At 42.8% G+C, this 22,800-nt stretch overlaps 1 protein-coding gene across 3 annotated transcripts in view; it reads left to right on the top strand.

Moving 5' to 3' along the window:
- The window catches only part of LOC137789468 (adenosine kinase-like), a 97,786-nt gene that overhangs the window by 54,598 nt on the left and 20,388 nt on the right, over positions 1-22,800 (top strand). For all 3 annotated transcript variants that reach the window (XM_068583094.1, XM_068583093.1, XM_068583095.1), the window contains one exon: positions 16,891-17,061. In XM_068583094.1, coding sequence (XP_068439195.1) covers positions 16,891-17,061 — 171 coding nt within the window. The remainder of the gene's footprint in view (positions 1-16,890; positions 17,062-22,800) is intronic.

Below are 22,800 nucleotides of genomic sequence, written 5' to 3'. Positions count from 1 at the left end.
TTTAAAAGCACATCCTGTTCCTGCGCCTATTAGTAGTGCTAGTCCAGGGCAGATAGCCATCTGCAAAGTTGACTGTACATCCTGAGTTATCAGGATTAGCCATCTCACTCTTGACACCCAGCACATTAATATTAGCTATTGGAGACTCTATCCTGCTGAAAGCAGCATAAAAGGATTAATGCAGCGCTTATCCTTTTGGAAATAATGCCCTTTATTGAGCGGATTTGACACTGTAAAGGCTAATGATGACATTCAATGGAGCCAGAATAAGTAATGGTGCATCATCCCGTGTCATGCAGCCAGAATAGTCGCTATTTGCATTCCGACGGCTCAAACTGTATTGATTTTGCTAAAGGCATCCGGTTGTTTTTCCTCCGCAGCAGTAAGAAAGTGTTACTCAATCATCAACGTCCTGAGGCTAATGACAGTCCTCTCCCCCTACACCCAATGACATGCTTCGTTCATCGTCATATTGTATGCTCCAATCTCACCTCCGAGCACTTTGAGCTGCAGCAATTACTCTACATGAAACACAATATGCCAGTGTGTCACCCTGTCTGTCAATCATGCACAGACTATGGGGTTAATGTGGCTTTGCCCACTCACTTTAATAGTAGTAAATTTGTACCCTGCCAGTCAGATCTATGAGTGGTATAGTACAGTTCGTACCACAAAGGCTGGACTATTTGAGTGGACTGGAGGAAGGTGGAATACCAACTTTGTACCCTATAATTTCACTTTGACACAATATAATAGATGTTAAAAGCGGATTTTTTATTGTGTTTTATTTTTTTATTTTTTTTTGCAGGAGTTGAAGTGCAAAAAGTAGCCTGATTCATATTATTTTTCTTTATACCTTGTACACTTGACTCTAAATATACACAGGAAACATGCCCGCATGGAGTGACCCGGTCCCGTCACAGTGAGAATTTAAATCAAGCTCAAACGATTGTAATTCAGCAGGAGAGAGTCTCCTTGAACCCCTAACATGATTTGATTATAAAGAGGTTAAACAACCGTAATAATAAATCTGTCAAATTTTTAATAAGATGTGCCATTTTGTGTCGGGCGTTATAATACTGAGGGGCAGACAAGTGGCCATCAGGGCCGCCTGAGAACATTCACTCTGTTCTTTCCGCTAAATTGTCGCTTCCCCTAGGTGTTTTTCTTTAGCTGACAATATAGTAACCTTATCAATCACAGCTGCTTCCCTCTCTCTCCCAAGGACTTGAGTTGATACGTTCTAAGTGCTCTCTCTTTGAGCAGTTTTAATAGGAATATTGCATGCTCATTTCAGCGATGCCTCCCTGTTTCTTAATGAGCTGATAAAGCCCCAATTATGAAGGCAAATCCTGATTTCTGATTTGCATTACCGACTCTTGTTTCACCGCACACGGCGGAAATGCACATGATTGAGGTGCTGAGCTGTCGGCCTGCCTTTTCCAGAGACCCGCATGGTGTGTGGTTGATGTGCATGTGTGGGGGACACAGGAGATGGACAGATTAGATTAGATACAGTAGATCCTGCACGGCCCCGGCCGTTTGTGCGTGGAATGTGATTTAGTTGGGTGGTTTGAGACGGGCTGTGGGGCTGCTCTGGGCTCTGTGATGGGTGAGGAGACAGACTGGCAGTGACAGTGGGGTGGTAATGGCTCTGAATGAGGAGGAATGGCCCCTGTAAGGCCCCTGTCCCAGTGGCAAAGCAGCCCAGTCCAAATACACTGCAAAATTAATTCTTCTCTACACCTATCTAGGTTGTTTTTTTTTTACCTTGAGACTATTTATAGCTTCACCAATCTGAGGAGAAATGGTGAGAGAAATGGAAAACTCTACCCTTAAAGAAATCCAGCCTTCACTTTTATTATGTTTCAGCAGCTGCAGTGACGCCACAGCCCATCAGATGTTGAGACAACAGTGGATGTAAAAAAAGAAACCGAGAGGATGCTGTATCACATTTCCAGTTTTTGTTTTTATTTTATTTTTAACAGCACCCCCCCCCCCCGAGCAGATCGCCAAGAGGGAGACACAAAGCTGATCAAAGTCGACCTCTGGCCGCGTGATTAGCGATGTGGATTATATCCGTTTGAATGCACTTAAGTTTGAGTCCCCAGGTTTGTTTTCATACTGCCACATACTTGCCTCTCTTGCCCTCCTTGCCCCCTTTTCGTCTCTGAAACTGAAACATCATGTCTAGAACGTTGGCTGGGGAGCTCTGCAGTTCATGAAAAATGCATTCGCTCTCTTTTTCTAACTCTTCGCCTCTGATACCCTTGTCATATCATATCCATGTCATGTCGGTGTGTGTATTAATTATGTAGCAGGCGCAGTTGAAGAGACAACGTTGATGCGTCTCAAACTAGACGTTCTATGTGTATTACTCACCCGTTGTTGGACTATATAAACAAGAGTTAATTAAGGACGAGAAGACGCTTTAATGTTTAGCCCTGTGAGTAAATAATTCTTCGGCAGTGTTTACAGGAAGCGTTTTTTTCTTTCTTCCTGCTTCTCTTTCTTGTGCTCCATTTTTTTTTTATTTAGCAGAGTCTCACCCTATTTAACCGTTGTGGTCACTTTTTTTCTGGTTCAAGTGAAGTGTGTGACCCGGTCATCCCGCCTGGGTTTCACCGTCTTGTAGTCTGCGCAGCTCGCAATCGCTCAAAGTGTTATCGACCGACGGCACCCAGTTGCACTTTCTTTTTTTGTGAAAGTGTCCCAAATTGCAAAGGTAATTTATTTTATTCCAAGCAAATGTGTGCATGAGTAAGAGGTCATATTGTAATATGAAATTGCTCAGCAGTTGCACACATCCTGCCAGATCCTGTGTGGGATTTGTGTTTCAGTTTATGACTCCTCTATGTGCTGTAATCTTATGGAACTGTGATAGCACTTGAATACATTTCCTCACCAAATGAATATCAGGAGGATCACAGTTCTGGATGATTCCTCTTGAAATACAGCTGTTTCCCTCCGGTCCTCTTCCTCCTTCTGTAACAAATGGTCTCTCAGGATTAAAACCACTACAAACACTTCAGGGATATTAATCTTCTTCCAGGACCTCATTCAAAAGGGAAAAAAAAAAAGACTGACACACTTGTTATGTTTAATGCCAAATCGGATTTCTGTGTTCCTCGCAGATATAGATTATGTGCATGCTCTGAAAGCATTTTAAAGTTGGTAACTCTGTCGTTGCCAACGACTGAGTCAACATTGATCTTGTGCCTTTCGTAATGCTAGAATGATTGTTTTACAGCGCTGTGATTGCAGCGGTTTGGCAGGAATAATTGGAAGTTCAAAGCGTCGATCCGCGAGTGTAGCCCGGGGATAGGTTTCCTTAGAATCTGACACTTCAGACGTATTATGAAGCCATCACGTCTAATTTGCACAGGCCTCTTTTGTAATTTACCCCCAATTCAGAGGAACAGTCTCCTGCTCTGCAGCACAATGCGCACTCTGCTTGCATTGTTCATGCTCATTGGAAGAGACACTGAGTGAATGAGTCTTGGAGCTCAAATAATGCGCAGCACTGTTCGTGTCATATTTGTTGCCGTGTAATGGCTCCTGATTTATAGTTTCCCGCGGCGGCTTTTTTTTTCTCTCGCTTTGGTGCAGAGACTATGTCGCGGTACGGTATACAGCAACCGCTTTCTGTGCATCCAGTCCAAGCGGCTTGTTTACAACTTGCTGTTGAAGCAACTGCTCGACAGATAAAGGACCTCAAAACGTGGTATAGTCTTTGAGAGGGGGAGGAAACCTCTTCAGAGGAAGGACTGGGGTTTTCCACATGCCGCCCAGACATTCTCACACATATTGAGTTTGTCTGTTTGCATCTTTGAAGATGCAAATGTGTCAACCACATGTAACCAACCACCCAGCGAGAAGCTGAGATGCTCAACTGCCTTTCTCACGGCTCTTAAATGGCTGCCAGTGATCTTCAGCAGCTCTGCGTGTCTGTGAAGCCTGCAGTTCCTTTTTAACGGACAGATTAGTTTTTGTGGTCTATTGAATCATTTGTGCACATTTATCACAGAGCAAAAAAAAACGTCAGTTTAACCACATTATGAGACGGAGGAGAATTTGGCTGTAAAGATTTATGACTTCTCTTGTAGCAAACTATTACAGTAGATAGTAAGTGTAAGCTCTTATAATGATACAGAAGCCATTAATTGGCCGCTAATGTAAACCAGAAGTTACTAGAGTCAGTAAATAGCTTTATTAGTCAAACTTCTTTTACATCTATTTTACACGGCGATGCAGACAGAACACTTTTCGTTTTGAACGTGCAGTCGCTCCTTAATCAAGAGTATGTTTATACCTCAAACTTGCCAGCCAGCCCTGACATCTGGTGTAATATAAAAAAGAAGACAGCACATCATAGCTTGGCATATCCTGACAGAACAGACATTCGTACATTATTGATGTTTTCCCTTGCTCTGTCACCTATCATTGCGCTATCCTTCGACTCCTGCGTTTTGAAATGCAAGAGTAGTAGTCCTGCACCGTGGCAAGTCGTGTTACCGGCTCTCATTTCAATATCTGAAGTGAAAGGTCGGGATGATATATTCTGTCCTGCCGCGGTGACAGTGACTTACATGCCACCGGTTCAAGATGGTACACTTTTACGAGGCCCACCCAGCCTGTCGAGCAAACTGATAATGAATCAATCTGTGTGAAACATTTATGGGTGCCCTCCCGCCCCCTCCTTGCGTGAGGCCAATTAGAGCCTCCTCGGTGGCCCCTGCTGTCTGAGTCAGGAAAGCCCTTTGCATTGTCATATCAATATTCCTCTGTTGATCTCCAGCTGAGGCGAGTCCGGCTGCTCTCTCTACACATGCTAATTTGAGTTTGCCAGCATGTGTGGGAGATGGCATGCTGGTTGCCTCTCCTCCTTGTTCCCAAACCTACTGTTGCCTCCCTCTCTCTCTCTGTTTCTACTTTTTTTTTTTTTTTCCAAGAGAGGGAAAGGTTTCTTGATTCCTGGCATGCCAGAGAAGGGTCCTCTGAGGATTACATTGGCTAAGCCCTTATCACTCCAGGAAATTCACTGCCTGCTTAAAAAAGTGGTAGGAGTAGAAAATCAAGGGGAAGTGTTATTCTTTTTAAGTTTCTCCCTATTCCCATGGAAAGTTATTACGGGTTTGAAGAAAAGTCCTTTTTTTGGCACTCAAGTTTTCTCGTAACTACATTTCATATTTCACCCTTCCTTTTTTTTCTGCTTTTTTTTCTGCTTTTTTTTTTTTTTTCCAAGCGGCTGGTGGAATTCAAGAAGTGGAAAATGTGAAGGCAGGTGCTTGAGAGAGGGAGAGAGGGGAGGTTTAGGGAGGGCTGTGCTCACTGGGAAGCGATGTTAAACATCCAGGGGAAATGTTTGTTATTCTAATGGGATACCACCATGGTAACAGCTTTAAGAGACTCCCAAGGCTTTGTGTGGAGTATATGCACGCTTTCATCAATCTCGCCTAATTTCTTTTGGGGATTAGCAAATATAATCAGTCCTTTCTCCAAGTCATCACCTGCTTATCGACATGAATATTATGGTGAAATTTAGCAGAACACAGCCCTGTTGGATGGGGAGAAAGCAATACACGGGCCATTAATATAAATCACAAATTGAAGTAAATGGATTCAAAAGTCATTAGTATTCCTTTTGTGCTGAATGATATCCCAGACAGAATGGCTTACACTTTGCACATACCTACTTGCTTCTTTTTTTGTAAATCCTTGCAACCGAGACCAAAGCACTTTTGCTCGTATTACATCTTCCAGTTAAACATGTTTCTGACAGACGTAATGAATTATGTTATTTTCAGATTTAATACCTTTACAAGGGGTTTTAAAGGCAATAGAGTGAACTCATTTACAAGGCATGGGGAAAAAAAGGAAACCCCTGCCTGATGAGGAGCCTCCGTGTTTAAAGGGCTCCAATAACTTGTAAGCCCCTCTCAGTTTTATACCTTTTCCTCTCCCTCTGCAGATTTCCTTAAGTGGCTTATGTGAATTGCAATTGCCACATTGAACCCAGGGAGTATACAGAATACATTTCTTCCCGGCCGTGACCAGCTAACAGCGCGTTGAACTGGTGCGTGTGGCGATGGAGGGGTTTCACACACAGCGCCGCGGCGCCGTGGGAGTGTAGCCTGACCTAAAGCTAAGCCCCCAGCCGGAACAGCCTTCCATCAAACTCACAACACTGCCCTCTTATCTACTGGCATTTCTGTCTGATACAAACGGCCAAGACGTGATATAGTTGGCTACATGTCATATCTGGCATTGTACTACGCTCTATCTGCTCCCCCCTCTGTGAAATATAATGCTTTTAACTCACCAGCTTTTTTGCCTCGGCTTTTTTTTTTTTCTTCTCCATCTGTGGCAGAGACAGAGACCAGTGTGTTTGCTCTTCTTGGCCAAAGGCCAAAGGCTCTTTCTGATATAATCCCCACCATCGATCAGACTTTGTTTACTCTAACATGGTTTCTCTCCCCTCCAGCAATTAGAAGGCAACCTTCCACCTCCTGCTCCACAGACCAGCTTTATAAGTTTATTTTTCCCTTAAGTGGTAATTTTTCATGTAGCAGCTAAGCTCTAAGAAGTGTGGGTGTGTATTAACCGATGGAGACTCTTCAACCAGATGTTGGATTACCAAATTTGTGTTAATGTGTCTTTGTCGTTGAAGAGGTGAATTCTCCAATCACCGATCCCTGGCACCTCCTGCACTGTACTATTCGTACAGTGTATTATTTAGGGATAACTCACACATTTTCTATATAGCACTCCACATTCAGTGTTTTTCATTTCAGCTGCCCCACTTAGAAATCTCAAGCACTTAAACATTTTAGAGAAATGGATGTGGCTGTAGAAGATGAGGATGACTCTCCTGCTCGTCTGAGAGGCTCTTGTCATAATAAATCAGGCGGCAGAGTGACTGGTCGTCTCTGTGGCCTTGGTTAAAGAGGCTCATATTCCACACAGAGAGGCGCACATGTTGCTATATTAGTAATATTGTGATCACAAATACAGTTATGTTCAATTTAAGCTCTTGGTTCAGGGCTGAAACATTTGCATGGACTTGGTGATTTGAAGTCGATATTTATTTGGATGTTTTTTCATTAGGAAAAAGTCTGATGGATGTTTAAGTTTCCTTTGATACACAAAGGGTTAGTGCTCTTTATTGTTAGTTTTTAGATACGATGCTTTCCTTTCTACTGTTTACTTTTTCTCTTCTTTCATTGATGAGTGAAATTAATGCTGTTTATAGAGGTCTAAACACTAAGTGCTAAACCAGGCAATTATTTTCCATTTGTAAACTACTATAACGTAGAACTACACTCGTCAGTAATGGTGCACGTGTCTGAAATCCTATTTTATTACCCACTATAAAGTAGTAAGTGTTTAATATGCAGAGATTAGTGAACGAGGAACAGATATGTTGTTTTCACCCGCCTGCTTTTATGAGCATTTTCTATTTGTACATTAAACACTTCATTGAAACGCAGATCAATCAAAACATCACAGTTAACATATTGCAAGAAAGTTTTACTGAGGTGGAAAAATCTGATCATCCTTAAAAAAAGATGCACAAATATGGTACAAAATGCAAACAAAAAAAACATAATGTGCAGCTCAGAGTCAAACTTTATGGGTCATAATTATATAGTGGATCATAATTTGTGTTTTATCTACAGTACCGTGTACTAGATAGGCCAAAAGTAACATAAGACTGCATATAAGAAAACAAATCTTCATGAAACCAGAGATGTATATTCGTAATTTTTCCCAACAAAGAGGAAATGGTAACCGTTATGGCTGATAAGTCTTGCAGAATTATCAAAGGCAAGCCGCATGCTAATGCCTCGGAACAATTTTCATTTACCATGCAACACATTGCTTCACCCTGTTACTTGTGCTTTTGGCAGACAACCCTGACGCCTACTAGCAGCTTCTGAATTCATGATTTTTGCTGTTTTGTTTGATACTTAAGAAAGACTCCTATTTTCTGGCTGTGATTATTTATCTCAGCCTGAGCTGCTATTCTCAAGTGGGAGAAGCTCTCGGTACACTACACTGCTAATGCTACGTGCGCTTTCATGGAGGAAGATGTCTGAGCAATAACTTTCACAATAACTCACCATCAGAACTTGAGCGCAGGAACGGTGGCCAACTTTTAATGGTATTATCACGCATTCACTTCAAAAAGTTGAAAGCTCCTTCTCTGTCTTCAAGTCTTTCCTGTTTTTTTTTCTTCTTCTTCTTCTTCTTTTGATCACTATGATTTTGAAGTCCCGCTGAGGTATTTCCATCAGCTGTGATTAGCTGTGCACAGGTAGGGAAGTACTCTTCACTCAGCAGTGAATTCTCAAGGCAATTTCAAGTTTTTTTTTATTATTATCAGAAACGGACCTCTTCTCTCGACAATGGCCAGATACCACAGCAACAAGAGAGCCTTTACAGAACAAATTCATGCATCGAAGAGACGAGTAAACTTTCTGTTGAGTGCACTGTTTCTGCTCTCCCTCTTTGCATGTTTACATCATCTCTGTGCACTCAATATTTCTCCCTCGTGGCCAGAATGAAAACAAAGTCAATCAGAGCTGACTCGTAGCACCCGCACAGCACCGGGAAGATAAAAACATGTGGTGTGAATAAACAAGCTCTTAGGTTTCCTCGCCGTGGTGGTATTTCTTACCAGTTGTCATTTTATATAGCTGTCGTTTTTTGCATAATTCCACGGTGCATTGGCCGGGCTCGATTTGATTTAGGACCTCCACTTTCAAGGAAATTGGGCTTAGGGTATGTAAGTTCACACTTCTTGCCTCCTGGCAATTGATTTCTCTGAGCTTGATTTTAAAGCTTTGGAAAGACCATCAGTGCCATGTTGTGTCACCGAAGACAGTCAAACCTCACTGTGAGCTCTGTGTGAATTCAGCTTCTTTTCAGCTCGTACAAAGTTAAAGGGAAAGTATGTTGATTGACTTTCACTCTTAAACAAGTAATGCAGTTGACAGAAAATCAATCATTTTCAAGTCATTTGTCAAGTTAAAATTGAATAAATTCACTGTTTTCAGCTTCTCCGTGTGGCACCGCATTCTCTTTTTTTCTTTGCTCAGCTTCACTGTTAAAACCAGTTAACCAGTATGTTGGCATGGCTACATATCAGCGTCGACTCCAGTGAGAAGAGAAACATTGATCTCCCCCTGCTGCAACTTTTTTATTGCTCTCCAACTCATTTTGAATCCTGATTTGGCGATTCTGCAAAAAATCTGTTTATCTGTTGGTGTTTTCTCCCAGGGGTCGTCATATTACACTTTCAATTAAGTGAGTTTTTATTTATTTATTTTTTAAATCTGGCATGAATAATTAAAAGTTCCTCTCCTGCCACGTGTTCTCTTGGTTTGTTGGTGCTGAGCACACACAGTCAGTAGTTATTATTAGACTGAATTTAAGCGGCCCCGTGTCCTCGGCTCTGAGCAGTGGGCACCGAGCTCCTGCATTGAGTTTGACAGCCTTCACACAATATTGTGCAAGGGCGCTCCCTTAGCTTCTCATGCTGGTTAAATGTAATATGGCAGATGGATAGTATTTGCAGGGAGAGCGGGGGTCTCACCCTCCCTCTCACTCTTTTTTTTGTTGCCGTCTCTTGCCAGTACCTCAGACATTTCAAGGGGGAGAAATATGTATCAAATTAACTCTTAGCAACAGGGCCTCCAAGCTCCCTGCCCTTGTCTTTTCAGCAATCAGAGCTTTGTTATTTTAGTCTTTCAACCAAAACCAAACTGGATTCAACGGCTTCAGCAATTACCTGCAATTTTCCAACCTGGTGCGCTAGCTTTCAGCGGCGCAACTGTGAACAGTGAAAGATTGTCTCCTCGGTTCCTCATTTCAGTGTTCAAGTTAAGTGGACTGATTCATTTACATCCACATAGTGGCACCTTTGGAAATGTTCACTTCCCAGCAACAGGAATGTCTGCAGAGATTTGGTTTCTGTGTGCGCACAACCTCCGAGTCCCTGAAACTGGAAACCCCTCCGCAGTGTCGACACTCCAACACTGAACCTCTGCTTTATACATCTGACCCATATATTAATATGTCCTTTCAGGCCAGTTCAGAAGAGACAACTCTGAAGCCCGACATCTGTTTTCACATTGCAGACTTTTATCCCGTTTTTCCATCGACCCCCACAGACTCCCCTTTCCATTCCCCGCCCTGTTCTCAAAATGTGTAAGAAACTACAGGAGCTCAACTCCGTAAGTGTATATGAGTATGTGTTCTGTGCGAGTCGGAGTGATGTTTCCCTTCAGAGGTACTGAAGGAGAGAGAACTGCCTCGCACTAAAATGCTAATTAAGTGCAGTGTGGCAGACAAGGACACTTGAGAGTGTGTGTGCATTAGCAAATTTTAACTCCCTGCAACCAAATAGTTTGTTCTTGGCTAATCTCCCAATGATGGAGGCAAGAACAACAGTAGGAACCAGAGAGAGAGAGAGTAGACTATAGAGAGATGCATGGTTTTCTTTTTCATTACCAAGATAACACCATTTTAGGAGAAGAAAGCATCTCTTCTGGCATCGTTTTGGTCCTTTCATCTCCTCGCTGAGGTAACATATGGTATCTGTAAGGGAGAGTCGGTTTGTACTATGCGGTGAATTATTTTTTGGATTAGTATTGGCATTTAAATGCTCTTGGCTTTAAATCTTGTCTGTTTTAGATCTTAAGTACATTCCTTGGCATCCCGCTCTCCCGCTCAGGCTGGCCTCTTCCCCCGGCCAACACATTTTTTTGAAACTGAAGAGAGCTTAACAGGAGAGCAAAAGGCAGCCATTTGAAAAGACCCCGGAGCTGATCTCAAATTACTTCGAGTGAGATACCACTCAAATCAAACCAATTCATCCAATGTTGTGATGCCAACAAAACCTTATCCTCAAGTTGGGGTGAAAAACCTTTTTTTTTTTAATTTAATTTTTTTCTCATGCAAGTAGTTTCCTCCATTGGTTTACAGAGTGGAGGCGTCTGAGGTTAATGTAGTTACAGTCACTGATGTTTGTACAAATTGAAGGCTAGTAGTGTGACACACGCTCCCCTCAAGTGCTTTGTGGTCGGCTCTAATGTCTTGTTTTATCCACGCTCATTAAGTCGACCTTGGCCAGGTATGTTTGGTTATCGCCACAACCCTTTTAGCTGCACCTCTATATTTCACGTACACCACAAGAGACCTTCCCGACATCGGGGGGGTGGGGGAACGTCCGCTAGCTTGAAAATCCGGTAATATTTAAACCAGAGAAAATGTTTTAGAAATAAATATTGCAGCAGTTAGTAAGTGATGTCTCTGCCCAGTTGTTAAATCCAGCATTTGTGGCACATTTATGTTGCCCTAGAGATCCTGTCTGACATGATAGCCCCTTTTCCTCATCTCCAAGCGGCCTTTAAAAGCCCGGCCCTCCCTTTCAGTACAGTTGGCCGCCCTCCAGCTCCCTCACAAGAAGTGGATGAATTCCTAGATGTCTGATAAGCTTCTCCAGAACATGATTCTTAATGGAAGAGAGAAGAAGACGAGGCAGATGCTATCAGTGCGGTTGAATTGCCTTGCAGTCAGATCAAACGTCCTAAAAGTGCAGGGGATGCTGAATCATGTTGCAACGTGGTTGCACATTCATCTTCTTTGTTGGTTTAATTGAACGTGTTTCTAAATGAGGCCAACTGGTCTTTTCAATGCAAACAAAACATCATTAGCATTGGAAAAAATCTCAGTTGCTTTTTATCCTGAGTGAAAAGCTCTAAATGAGCTCTTTTCATCCTTGTAATTTCTTTCCCTCCACTCAAGGCACTTTGTGACACGATTTATCGCTTACCTCTGTTTGTTTGGCCTGTTTCTTTCTCCTGTTTATCGAGCCAGCGACTGACACAGATTCCCCCGCCCCCCATCATGTGTGAAGGTCTTGTTTGTCCGTGTGTGTGTTTGTGTGTGTTAAACAGCGGGACCTTCAGGAACGGGGAGTAAAATATATCTTGCAACACTGGCGTAGCGTGCCAGAGGTGTCTTGATGGAGATGGAGTCATACTGAGCTAATGAAGCTCCAAACCTCAGCTATCGATCCACCTCGCAATGGTGCTTTACAGAGATAACTGAGGAGGAGAGCAGTGTGTGGCCTCATGTGCGCTCTGATCTGTGTGACATCTAATTCTGTGTAATGAACCCTGTGCACTAGAGAGCATGATGGGGGGCTGTCTATGGTAATGACAGGGATAGCATTGGCTGGGCGGCTTTCGAAAAGCTTTGAAACACTGTCGGGTAGCTCTCAGGGCTTTCCTGACAACAACGAATGTATCGCGAAAACAAGCGCCCTTATTTCCTTTTCTCTACTTTGTTTACTACTCCTTTTTTTCTTCTTTTTACAATCACCACTTATCTCATGCCTTGTCCGTCCTAGATCCCACTTCTGAGACAGATAGAGGTTTTTGTGTTATAGAAGCGTTCACCTACCTGAGTTGACCCTTTGCTAAGTCCCGCCCCTCAAATGCAGACTGGCCAATCATAGCGAGATATCGGTCAGCTCCTTACGTTCAACAACGATTTGTCTTTTCTCCTTAAACTCTAATGCAATCATTTCAGATGTTTGTCCTTTTTCAGGTTGTGTTAGAGGAATTTCAATAAATGTTAATAGTGGTACTTGTTCCACAGAGACAGAGATATGCATTTCTAAGATGATGTGTTTCTCGATAAAAACCTGTTGCGCTAACATTAGCATCGCACGTTATCACATTATCAACTATCATTAGCACTTCTATGCTACACTAGCTACTGGATGTTGACACATGCTGCTCTTGATTTTCAATAATTGTAACAGTGACTAAAGACCGAGCCGGCTTTACAGGAGCAGTGTGGTTCCTTCATTTTTCTTCGGTCTCGATTGCCAGGTGATGTGGTGGTTCACATATTCACTGTGATCTGTAGGCTTTAACTTCTATCTTCATCTTTCTGACCTCTTTTTCAATGCTGAATCAGTCTGACATCCTGGACATATCGTTCAAACATATATTGTACATCTGCTTCTCTCTTTTGAAATGGCTTCTTTTCTTAAAAAAGGAAATGCTCTTCATGCGGTGTCGTTAGTGACAGTGTGAGCTCCATGGTAGAACACTCACATTTCTTTTTTGTTTTTTTGGTTTGGTCTCCTCAAATACTAATCAATTCCTGAGGGAAATATCTGGTTCTTTAGTTGCTAAATGCTCCTTTTTTTCCCACCAGCTAGTCACCAACTCTGTCTGTCTGCCATTTGGTGGTGTGCAGGTAGTGTATAGTGGGATTATCAGAGCTTACTGAAAGCAGCTGCCTCCTCCATCTGGAAATAACTCTGATGAGAGACTGAACCAAAACAATAAAGTTTTGGCTCCAAAACCAAAACAATGAGATGAAAGATGCTAAAAAGCTACATAGAGCTGAGGCTTACTGAAGAGTCGAGTTATGCCTCTAAGTGGGTTCATCACCATGAGCGATCCCTTTGACATTAAAGACAGTGACTTCATCCATTATAATAAAAACATATTGATAACAGCAGCTTTAATTAAATGTGCTCCATCGGGATTTGAAGGTCAACTGTTGTGTCCCGACCAAAAGGTTCCTCCTAAACACACCTCATAGTACGGCCAATGGCCAACAAGCAGGTGTGTTGTGCGCCTGCGTTAGAAGAAGAAAAAAATCCCTAAACCAGTTGGTAGTAAAGGTCGACTGATTAATTGTTTTGGCCAATTATCTCCGCCTCAGATTCAACATGCTGACTTCTCTCATCAAGTAGCCACGAATACTCTATATCTTAACATTGCAAATAGTTATTTGCTGCCATATTAATGCTCTGAATTTAGAACCATTAAAGATATGGTGTCTGAAGATTGTTAAACCCTCAGTGAGGAACTTGTGATTTCTGGTTGTATCGATAAACGTTGATACACTTTCTGTGTGATTGCAGTGGTCATAATTACTCTTTTGACTTAAGTGGTGATTGTTTAAATTCCTTCCATCATTCCTGAGTAATAGAAAGTGTCAAATAAAACCTTCATGACACAGTACTCTGAACACTCCCGCTTATCCCTGCAGAATTAAAATAGACCTGAGAAAGAAAGAAGAAAAAAAAAAGCCTTTCCTTTTCCATGACCACCTCTGCTGCTGGTGCAAATGAAAATGCCCTTCCCAAAATAGATCATTTTTAACCTTCAGATGTCCACTTTTATTTTAAGCCCGGTGACACCGTGCCATCCATCACACCCAGCTTTTCAGATGTGAGCAGCCCGGGGGAAAACACTGATACAATGAAGGGGAAAGTGTGATAGCGTGCTGCGGCTGTGTAGTTAGGACCTCTATGGTTAGTTTACCTCTAATTTCATCTCAGAACAGCATTTAGACATTTTTTTTGTGTGAGCAATGTGGAAGTCATTCCTTTTTTTAGGGTAAACATTGAAAATGGATGCCCTGCTTTTCCAACTCTTCCCTCAAATTACCACTTGACATCGCCAAAACATCGCTTCGCATTATTGTCTGCCAGGAAAATGCATTTCTGAATGCTGTATTGAATGTTTTGTCAGGGTGGAAATTGTACGAAGTGTACTCAGTGCTTTGATCATCTTGACCTGGAAATGTGATCGTCACCCCACTTCACAGGGCTCTCTGACACCTGTGGAACTGGAGACTGCGTTCTTGATACATGATCTGCACCGCAGTACTAAAGACTTAAGTTCTCCTGTTTCGTAGTCGGCAGAGACTACTGATGGGAACTGGAATTTCACATGGCTCAGACTGAGGCTTTTTTTTTCTCCCACAAGCCACTGGAGTCTTAACATTTGGAGCCTGGTGGAAAAAAATGGCCTATATGGTTTTCATGAACAGGATTTCAGCAGCATTACTTTAAATTCTAAAGCAGACATTCACAAAAAGCTTTTTATATGTAGATGCTTTTTAAATGTTTGTGCATCAAAAAGGATTGTTGACGGAGCTTACATATACACGTGTATAGTGATATATGTAGACTCCAGATTGTTTGAGTCATGTTGGACATTGTTGCTAGCAATTTTATAATGAATATTCACTTAGGGTGTCCCACAGTGTTGTGTATCAGAGGAGGGCCTTACATTATAGATGAACACACTTTGTGGTAAAGTTAACACACAAACTCTTACATAAAACCAGAGGAGAAAACTGCATAAGCACCATTTCAAACATATTATTATTATATGAGACAGCTGTCTGTGCTGTTTGTGTCTGACTAGAGTGATCATAAGATGATATGCACAAAGATTCGATTGGCTAAACAACTTCTATTTGAAAGAATTTTAAAGATTAGTGTGTAATGTAATGGTGCTTGTTTTTCCTTTGTTCATTTTTCAAAACATTCCCACTCTTAATGCACTGCATCACATTAAACTAGACTGCAGTGCTCAAATAAGAATGAAGGACTACATGGATATAATTTGTTCAGTAATCACTTTATGTATTACCGTTCTGAGCTGTGAGCTATTTAATTTGATGGCAGTGGTAGTGAGGCTAGAAGTAAATTACAGAGAGCCAGTGTGTGATTAGAGAAGCTGTGGCATGGCTTTTAAAGTTCACCACCCCTCAGGATATTTGATCGAGCGGCTGGCCTTTGATCAGCGTTAACATTACGGTAACCATGACAGTTTACTACCCCCAAAAAAAAAGATCATTTGTGTCAGAAAACAATCTCCCCTTCCTTTGACACGTTGGCACGGCACAAAAGAAAAATGTCAGGGTCAGTGATGGGCCATTAGCCCAGAGTGAGTTCCTTTTGTGCTCCCTGATCCATTGAAAACACCTTTTTTAGTCTTCAACAGATGGTACCATGACACAGCAACCACACGCTGACCTGGTTCTTCAGGTAAAGACATTTCGAAAGTCAAAAAAAAAAAAAAAACACAGGGCGAGTATCTTCGCGGAGAGTGAATGACATCATGAATGTGCAATAAAAATTTCACCTGCTTAGCACGGCGGTATTGTAATGCCTTGTACTTTTGATTGACTACATAGTCGCCCTCTATTCATCGGTATTATACCCTTTCCTTTTTCACGGAGGTCGCTCCTCCGTTGCTGAAAATGTCATCGTGCTTTAATGAGAACTGCGCCGTAGCCCTCAAAGGAAGCTTTTCAGACAGATTAAATGTATCGCTGTGCTGAAACTTTCCTCTCCTCTCTGCCCCTATTGTGACACAGTGGTTGTACAGAGCAGCTTGTTGCTGAAAAACAAGGTTAAGAAGATCAGTATCAAAGGAGGAGTGTTTTTGTGTGGCTCGCAGGAGAGTCTCGCTTCAGGTTTCCACCTGAAACACAAAGGTGTTTTCTTACCTGATTTGTATTCATTCACACAATGAGTGGACCTGCCTCTCTTGTTTCCAAGTAAGGAGAGTCCAGACGAGACTTTTGTTCGCCCCTATCATCAGATACGTGCATGTTGCTTCCTCCAGTATGAGCCTTGGAGCCCAGCCACAGGCTTTGTCCTGGATGGATTTTTTCCTGCACTTTTTCCTCTTCTTTGTTGCTCAACGTACCCTCGAAGAAACCATTCAGATACATGTTTGAGCACTGCCGCTGGTTTTGTCTTCTTCTTCTTTTGGCTCCTGTGTTGAATAATACTAAGCCGTGTCACCCTGAAATTGCCTTGTCAGAATTCAAACCCACAAATTAGCAGTTTAAAGTGTTTCAGCCCATAGGTGCTTTTGGTCCATTCTTGCGCATGTTGTGTTTTCTCAATACATAAGTATTTCATTATGCAATACAGTGCTCATATGTACAGTATGTACAGTACACATATGTACATAAAGTATGTACAGTGGCACCTTACACATGAATTGCTCTGAGCCAGTAACTGCTGCAAGTAAACATTCTTGTTGTTTTCAGGGTTTTTTCCTCACTGTGTCCCCGGAGTCCATCATGAAGGTGGCAAAGCACGCATCAGACAACAACAAAATATTCTGCATGAACCTCTCAGCACCGTTCATCAGCCAGTTCTTCAAAGAGCCCTTGATGAAGGTCATGCCTTACGTCGACATCTTGTTTGGCAACGAGACGGTAAGTGAAACAAGGCGTGTGCACTCCTCTTTAGGATGAATATTCTGTTTGCCAACACATTGTTTAGTTTAAGCTGTACAGTACATGTGTTTCTTGGTGCATGCTTGTATTTATCTCCACAAGGGAGGTTCTATTTTCAGTCGTGATCATCTGTTTTTGTTTTTAGTTTTTTAGTGTGACTTTATCAAATGTTTGGCCAAAATGTCAAAAATTATTTGCATACTAACACACTAAACATAGAGGATGGACACTGTACATGGCATAGCTGCTCGAAGGTTACTTTAAACACATAGATGTGGTGATATTAGCATTTAGCTGAAAGCCATGCTGCTAAGTAACGCTTCCACAGCGTTGCGTCTTTTTTCACTACTCACACAAATTTTAATAAATCTTGACACATTTGAATGACATTTTTGATAAGCCTTACCTCTTAACTTTAATATTTCAAGTAGTCCTACTGAATAAAGGTCAATAGTCATTTTTTTTTTTAGCACAATTCATCCTTGTACTCAGTAAAGATTATGTTTTTTTTTTCCAAATAACAATCCAACATGCCTGATGCAGACTAAATACTTCTGCATATCTTCTATTAATAATACAACATCGACAAAGGATAGTGCAGTCCTGGTGGAGGTATGTGCTCTCTGAATGATTTATTCTTTGCATATCCTCTCACCTTGTTTAAGGCAAATTCAAAATGTCATGTCCACCATTTCACTCCACTCAGTGCTCTCATTCCTCCTCAGTATCCATTTAACTTCTCACTCATCACTGCCCCATAAAGAGATGAATAAGAATTAGCCCAGTGATCATTCATCTCAATTGCGTCACCATTTCATGCCGCTTGATCTATTGATTTCTCTCGCCACTGTGGAAGCGAGTAGCTGGTTGGAGGTCAAGCTGCGGTAACAGACCGTGATGCTGCTGGGAAGTGTCCTCTAACATGCCAGCTGAGCTTGACTCTGAGGCACCGCCTGGACAAACTGAACCATCGGGTGGGGGACGAGAGGGGGGAGTGGATGATCACTGGACTGAACTCGCCTCCCCACTGCTAAAGCTACTAAACAGAGCCTCGACTCTGGGTTAAAGATGAGGTCCACAGACCAGGACTGAACTGGAAGAAACTGCTCAGCATTCGAGGATTTATTGCTGTTGCTGACTTCAGCTTTTTTCTCCTTTCTTTCCTCTCCCAGCACAAAACCTCCCTTTTACATATGCACATCTCTCTCGCTCCCTAATTGCTATGAGGAACGATACTGTCTCCTAAACTACGGTGTACATTTGTGCAAGCGTTATGTATTTTCGGTTGGGTGGTACTGTAACTGTTTGCATAAGAAGTTTGCTCACACCGCCAGTCATTACAGTTTAATGACTCGGGATAATTGCAATGTATGTTTGTTGAAGGAGATTATCTTTTGGAGTCTATGTCAGGGCTTGCTCCGTGGAATTGAACCCGGCTAAAACCGCCATAATAAGAGACTCAGTGGAAAACAGAGCAGATATTCACTGCTCAGATGCCTCAAGCAGTGAGGTCTTCCAGGGTCCATATAGGACTAATGCCTGTCCAGAGTGTTTTGACTCCTTTTGGCCTTCCTCTGTGTTGGCTGCTGGGAGGAGGGAGCAGGGAATGACTGCTCATACAGTGGAGCCCTAGACCTCCCATTGTGCACAGGCCAGACAAGGTTGGCGGTCATGCAGTGGTGCATGGTGAGTGACAGGCAACAGGGCTGCCTCGCCCACGCTCGCCCCTTCCAGCCCCCCTGGCCGTCCTCTCACCCCAACTTCCACCCCCCAAAGTGATGGATCAGCCTCAGCCCCGCGATGCTTTCATAACAAGTCAGTGACAGTCAGGATCATGCTGACTGACTCCTATTGCCTCGCAGAGTGTGCCATAAGGGAAGGCTAATGTGTCTGCCTGTCTCTGCCTTCTTCTCCCACTCGTACTGAGTCACGGTACAGGGCTACGCACACTTGGGGAAATATGTTGAAAGCAGCTGTACCATCTCATGTTTTGAGAGTGACTAATGATAATTTTCAGGAAGATTGAAGTTTTTGAGCATTGAGAGCTGCGTTATTTGTAAATACTGGAATAAGATCTTATTTCAGTCGGATCACAATTCCCTTTTGATCGTTTGAAATTCCAAAACAGTCGTGCGACAGACTCCAAAAGTCAATAGCCTCTGTTTCTCCCCTTGTTTTAGTTTGCTTCTGATGTTGAAATGTTTCTCTGTTGCTGACTGAGTCTACCCTTGGTAATTCTGCTGTAACTCGATCCTGCTGGTACTTGTTTGAAACCTGGCATCAGCAGGCCCTGCCTGGCCTATCGGCAGCCTCGTACTTATATAACAGTCTCCCATCCATCCTGTAATTACTGCCTTTTTGGGGCATAGTGTAGTGTCTGTTCCTTCACTGGTGGGGGGGGTGGAGAGGCTCGCGACGCCGTTGCAGCGCTGCTCGGGCCTGAGATGGTGCCGACAGAGGCACATCGACATCAGACGCTACTCCATTTAATTGGCAAACATGTCGTGTGATAACCTGGGAACAGCACAAGCCTAATTGAGTCCTTCTGTGCTGTCCTCCTCTGACTACCTGACATGGAACCCAGGGCATTACATTTCCCTCCATTTAATGGCTGCAGTTAATTAGGCCCGAATGAGGGAATCATTACCGCTGGAAAAACCACATGCCAGTGGATTCGCCGATAAAATTAGCCACAATTTGCTTTTGCTCTTTGAGCATAAGAGATAAACCACAGAATGGTGGGGGGACTGGACCATTACTGGTGGATTTGTATTGTGGAATTTTCGACATATCATAGACAAATGGCACGATTAATCAAGACTGAATTAATCACCCTGACTGATGTTTTTTAAAGCCAGGATTCATGGTTCTCTCATTTTAGATCATTTCATGTACTTTAGCTCTTTTTTGTGTCTGCGCAAATGGTTTAAAAATATGTTCCCTTAATAAAATGGTACCGCAGATGAGCAGCTTAGTTTTTTTGCCCCACAGCCAATACCCAACAACCTCCTCATTCCCCTGCCATTAACATTATATATACCACCCCCATACAGGAGCTCTTCATGCCTTCCATTGCTGTCCAAAGCGTTCTGCAGCTCCACACTCAGAGGGAGCTTATTTTTATGGGTCCCAGCCCCATCTTCCAAGCGAGAGACAGCCATTGTAATTGAATACTCAATAGGTGAGCCATTTAACAAAAGTGGAAATGGCATTCGGCTATGTATTAATGTGCTTTGCTGAGGCAAAAGGAGCCATCATCATTTCAATGTTCAAGCTGTTTTAAAAGAGCATTTAGGCTGCCATCTCTCCAGGCCATGAGAGCAAAATGACACGGATTTCTTCCTCCTCTGTACTTTGTGTGAATGTTCCTCGCCTAATATTTTGTATGGTTATCTCGCTTATTTTCCCATCCATCCCTCAGCACCTCTCCCTGATCTAGGTGGAGGGATACAAGCAGCTCCACAGAAGGTTATTGTCATGAAAAGCCCCTCAGGCATTTTGGCTCTCAGCCCTATTTCTCTCCATCTGCATGCGGTGTGTGTGGGGTAGCGGGGGCTCTAATGATTTTTCCAGGACAGGCTGAAGTGGGTGTACAAGTATATACTATATGTGCGTGTTAGTGGGGATGGAAAAATAGGCAGGCAGGGGAGATGCATGGGCAATATAGCACCATTTCTTAACATCTTTCCAGATTCGTCATTTGGCTTTGTTTGTTTGATGGACTGCTTGGAAGCCTTATCTCTGTGGCGAGGCCCGTGGCTGTTTATCTCCTCGGTGACGTGAGCGGGACCGTGGAAGTACGTGCTCGCTGCTGTCAGTATGTGTGGGTGATGGCAAGTTCACTAAAGGCCCCTTAGGGTATGAAGGGTGTTCTTGCAACAACAACAACAAAAAAGAAAAACAGAAAAAAAGAATAGGAGGAAGAATTTCCTCTTGACAGCTCACCCTCTGCGGACTCAAGATGTACTTCTCAACGGTAGCTTGAGGAAAATATCCTGTCTCACTGCCTAAAACAAAGAGATGTGAGAGCCAGATTAGCGAATTACCGAAACAGCTTTCCTTTTAGGCTCTTCTCGCTCTCCTCCTGTCAGAGCTGTCGAGAGAGCGGGGTAGAACATGAGACATTAACCTCCATGTGTTTATTCACAAGGCCCCACAGGCCAACTGGGAGGATGAACACAGACCCATCTCCAAAGCTGGCGAAGCGGAACAATCACGATGTGTCATTGGAGGAAAAGACATGAAGTATTAGCTGCCGCTCTCCTTTGTGTCTTTCACAACTTAATTTTAATTGAATGCGCTATTTCTGTGATGAGTCACATGCCTTCCGCTCAGCACCAGAGTACGTTGACCTTCAGTATGACGTACAGTCGTGGTGAGTCATGGCTCACGTTAGCTGTGATGATTTGCTAAATTCAAGCGCTGTTTTGTTTATTTTCTTCTTTTTTTTTGTGGAATGCTAGATCAATGGTTTCCAACCCCGGGACCCAGACCCCACCCAATGTTTTCTTCTTTTATCTCCTATTAGTTTAACGGCTTTCAACTAGACAAGTATCAGCTGGTGACAAGGAGTTGCAATTAAAGCGAGGCTTTTTCAAATGTACTAGAATTTAAATAGGCTGCACAGCGGTGTGGTGTGTAGCGCTGTCACCTCACAGCAAGAGGTTCGAGTCCGGGCCTGGACGGCCCCCTTCCCTTCTGCACGGAGGATTTTGTATTTGATGTCGGAGCATTTTCTCCCCGTGTCAGAGTGAGTTTCCTCCGGGTTCTCCTGCTTCCTCCCACAGTTCAAACACATGCAGCTTAGGTTAATTGATTACTCTCAATTGCCCGCAGGTGTGTGAATGTGTGTGTGAATGGTTGTCTTTCTCGATGTGTCTTCCCTGTCTGGCGACCGTCCTTGGTGTACCCTGCCTTCGCCTTCCCCAATGTCAGCTGGGATAGGCTCCAGCGCTCATGTTTGCTTCATGGATTAATCTGATGAAGGTTACATCAGCTCTATGAAGCAATGAGTAGATTGTTTTAATCTTTCCTCATTAATGTGTTTTTCCAGCATAACATGCAAACAGCCCTGAAGACAAGAACAGGCCAATACGACCGCTTTGTTTCGACAAAGTTGACTTGCTTACTCGTGACCCACTCAGAATGGACTTGTGGTCCACTTTTGGGCCGTGACCCACTATCTGGGAAACACTGAATTACATCATCATTAGGCAATCTGACTGAGAGCAAGTGGAGGAAACCCTTCATGAAGAACATTTGGCTGTGCAGCAAATTTGCCGTAGTGGCCACAATTAGCGGTGCACCAACATTATAGAAGAAGTGACAGTCAAATTTAATATTTTCCCAGGCATCACAAACACTCCAAATTGGTCATTTGTATCCACAATTAAGATGTTTGTCATTATGTCTAATACAAATGTATAAATGTATAAGGGCACTCTTTTTCTATTATACATTTATGAGGGAGCCAGCAGTTCAGCCAGAACATGTCTCTAATGCTTTTTTGATGTATGTGCCCACTTAAGCAGCTTTAATTGAAATAAATAGTTGGTGCTTTGAAACACTTCATCCTGTCACCCACGCCACCAGCAGGAAACGGCTGTTGAGATGTTTACTTGTCTTATTGTGGTGATTAAACAATTTAAATGTGAGACTAGATTCTAGTCTAACGATAGCACAGTCAGCAAACTGACGCACTATTATCACTTATACAGC

The sequence above is a fragment of the Clinocottus analis genome, unplaced genomic scaffold, assembly GCF_023055335.1.
Source record: "Clinocottus analis isolate CAN_PGR_092001 unplaced genomic scaffold, fCliAna1.0.p SCAF_19, whole genome shotgun sequence".
Lineage (NCBI taxonomy): Eukaryota > Metazoa > Chordata > Actinopteri > Perciformes > Cottidae > Clinocottus > Clinocottus analis.
This window is presented reverse-complemented; position numbering and strand designations above follow the sequence as displayed.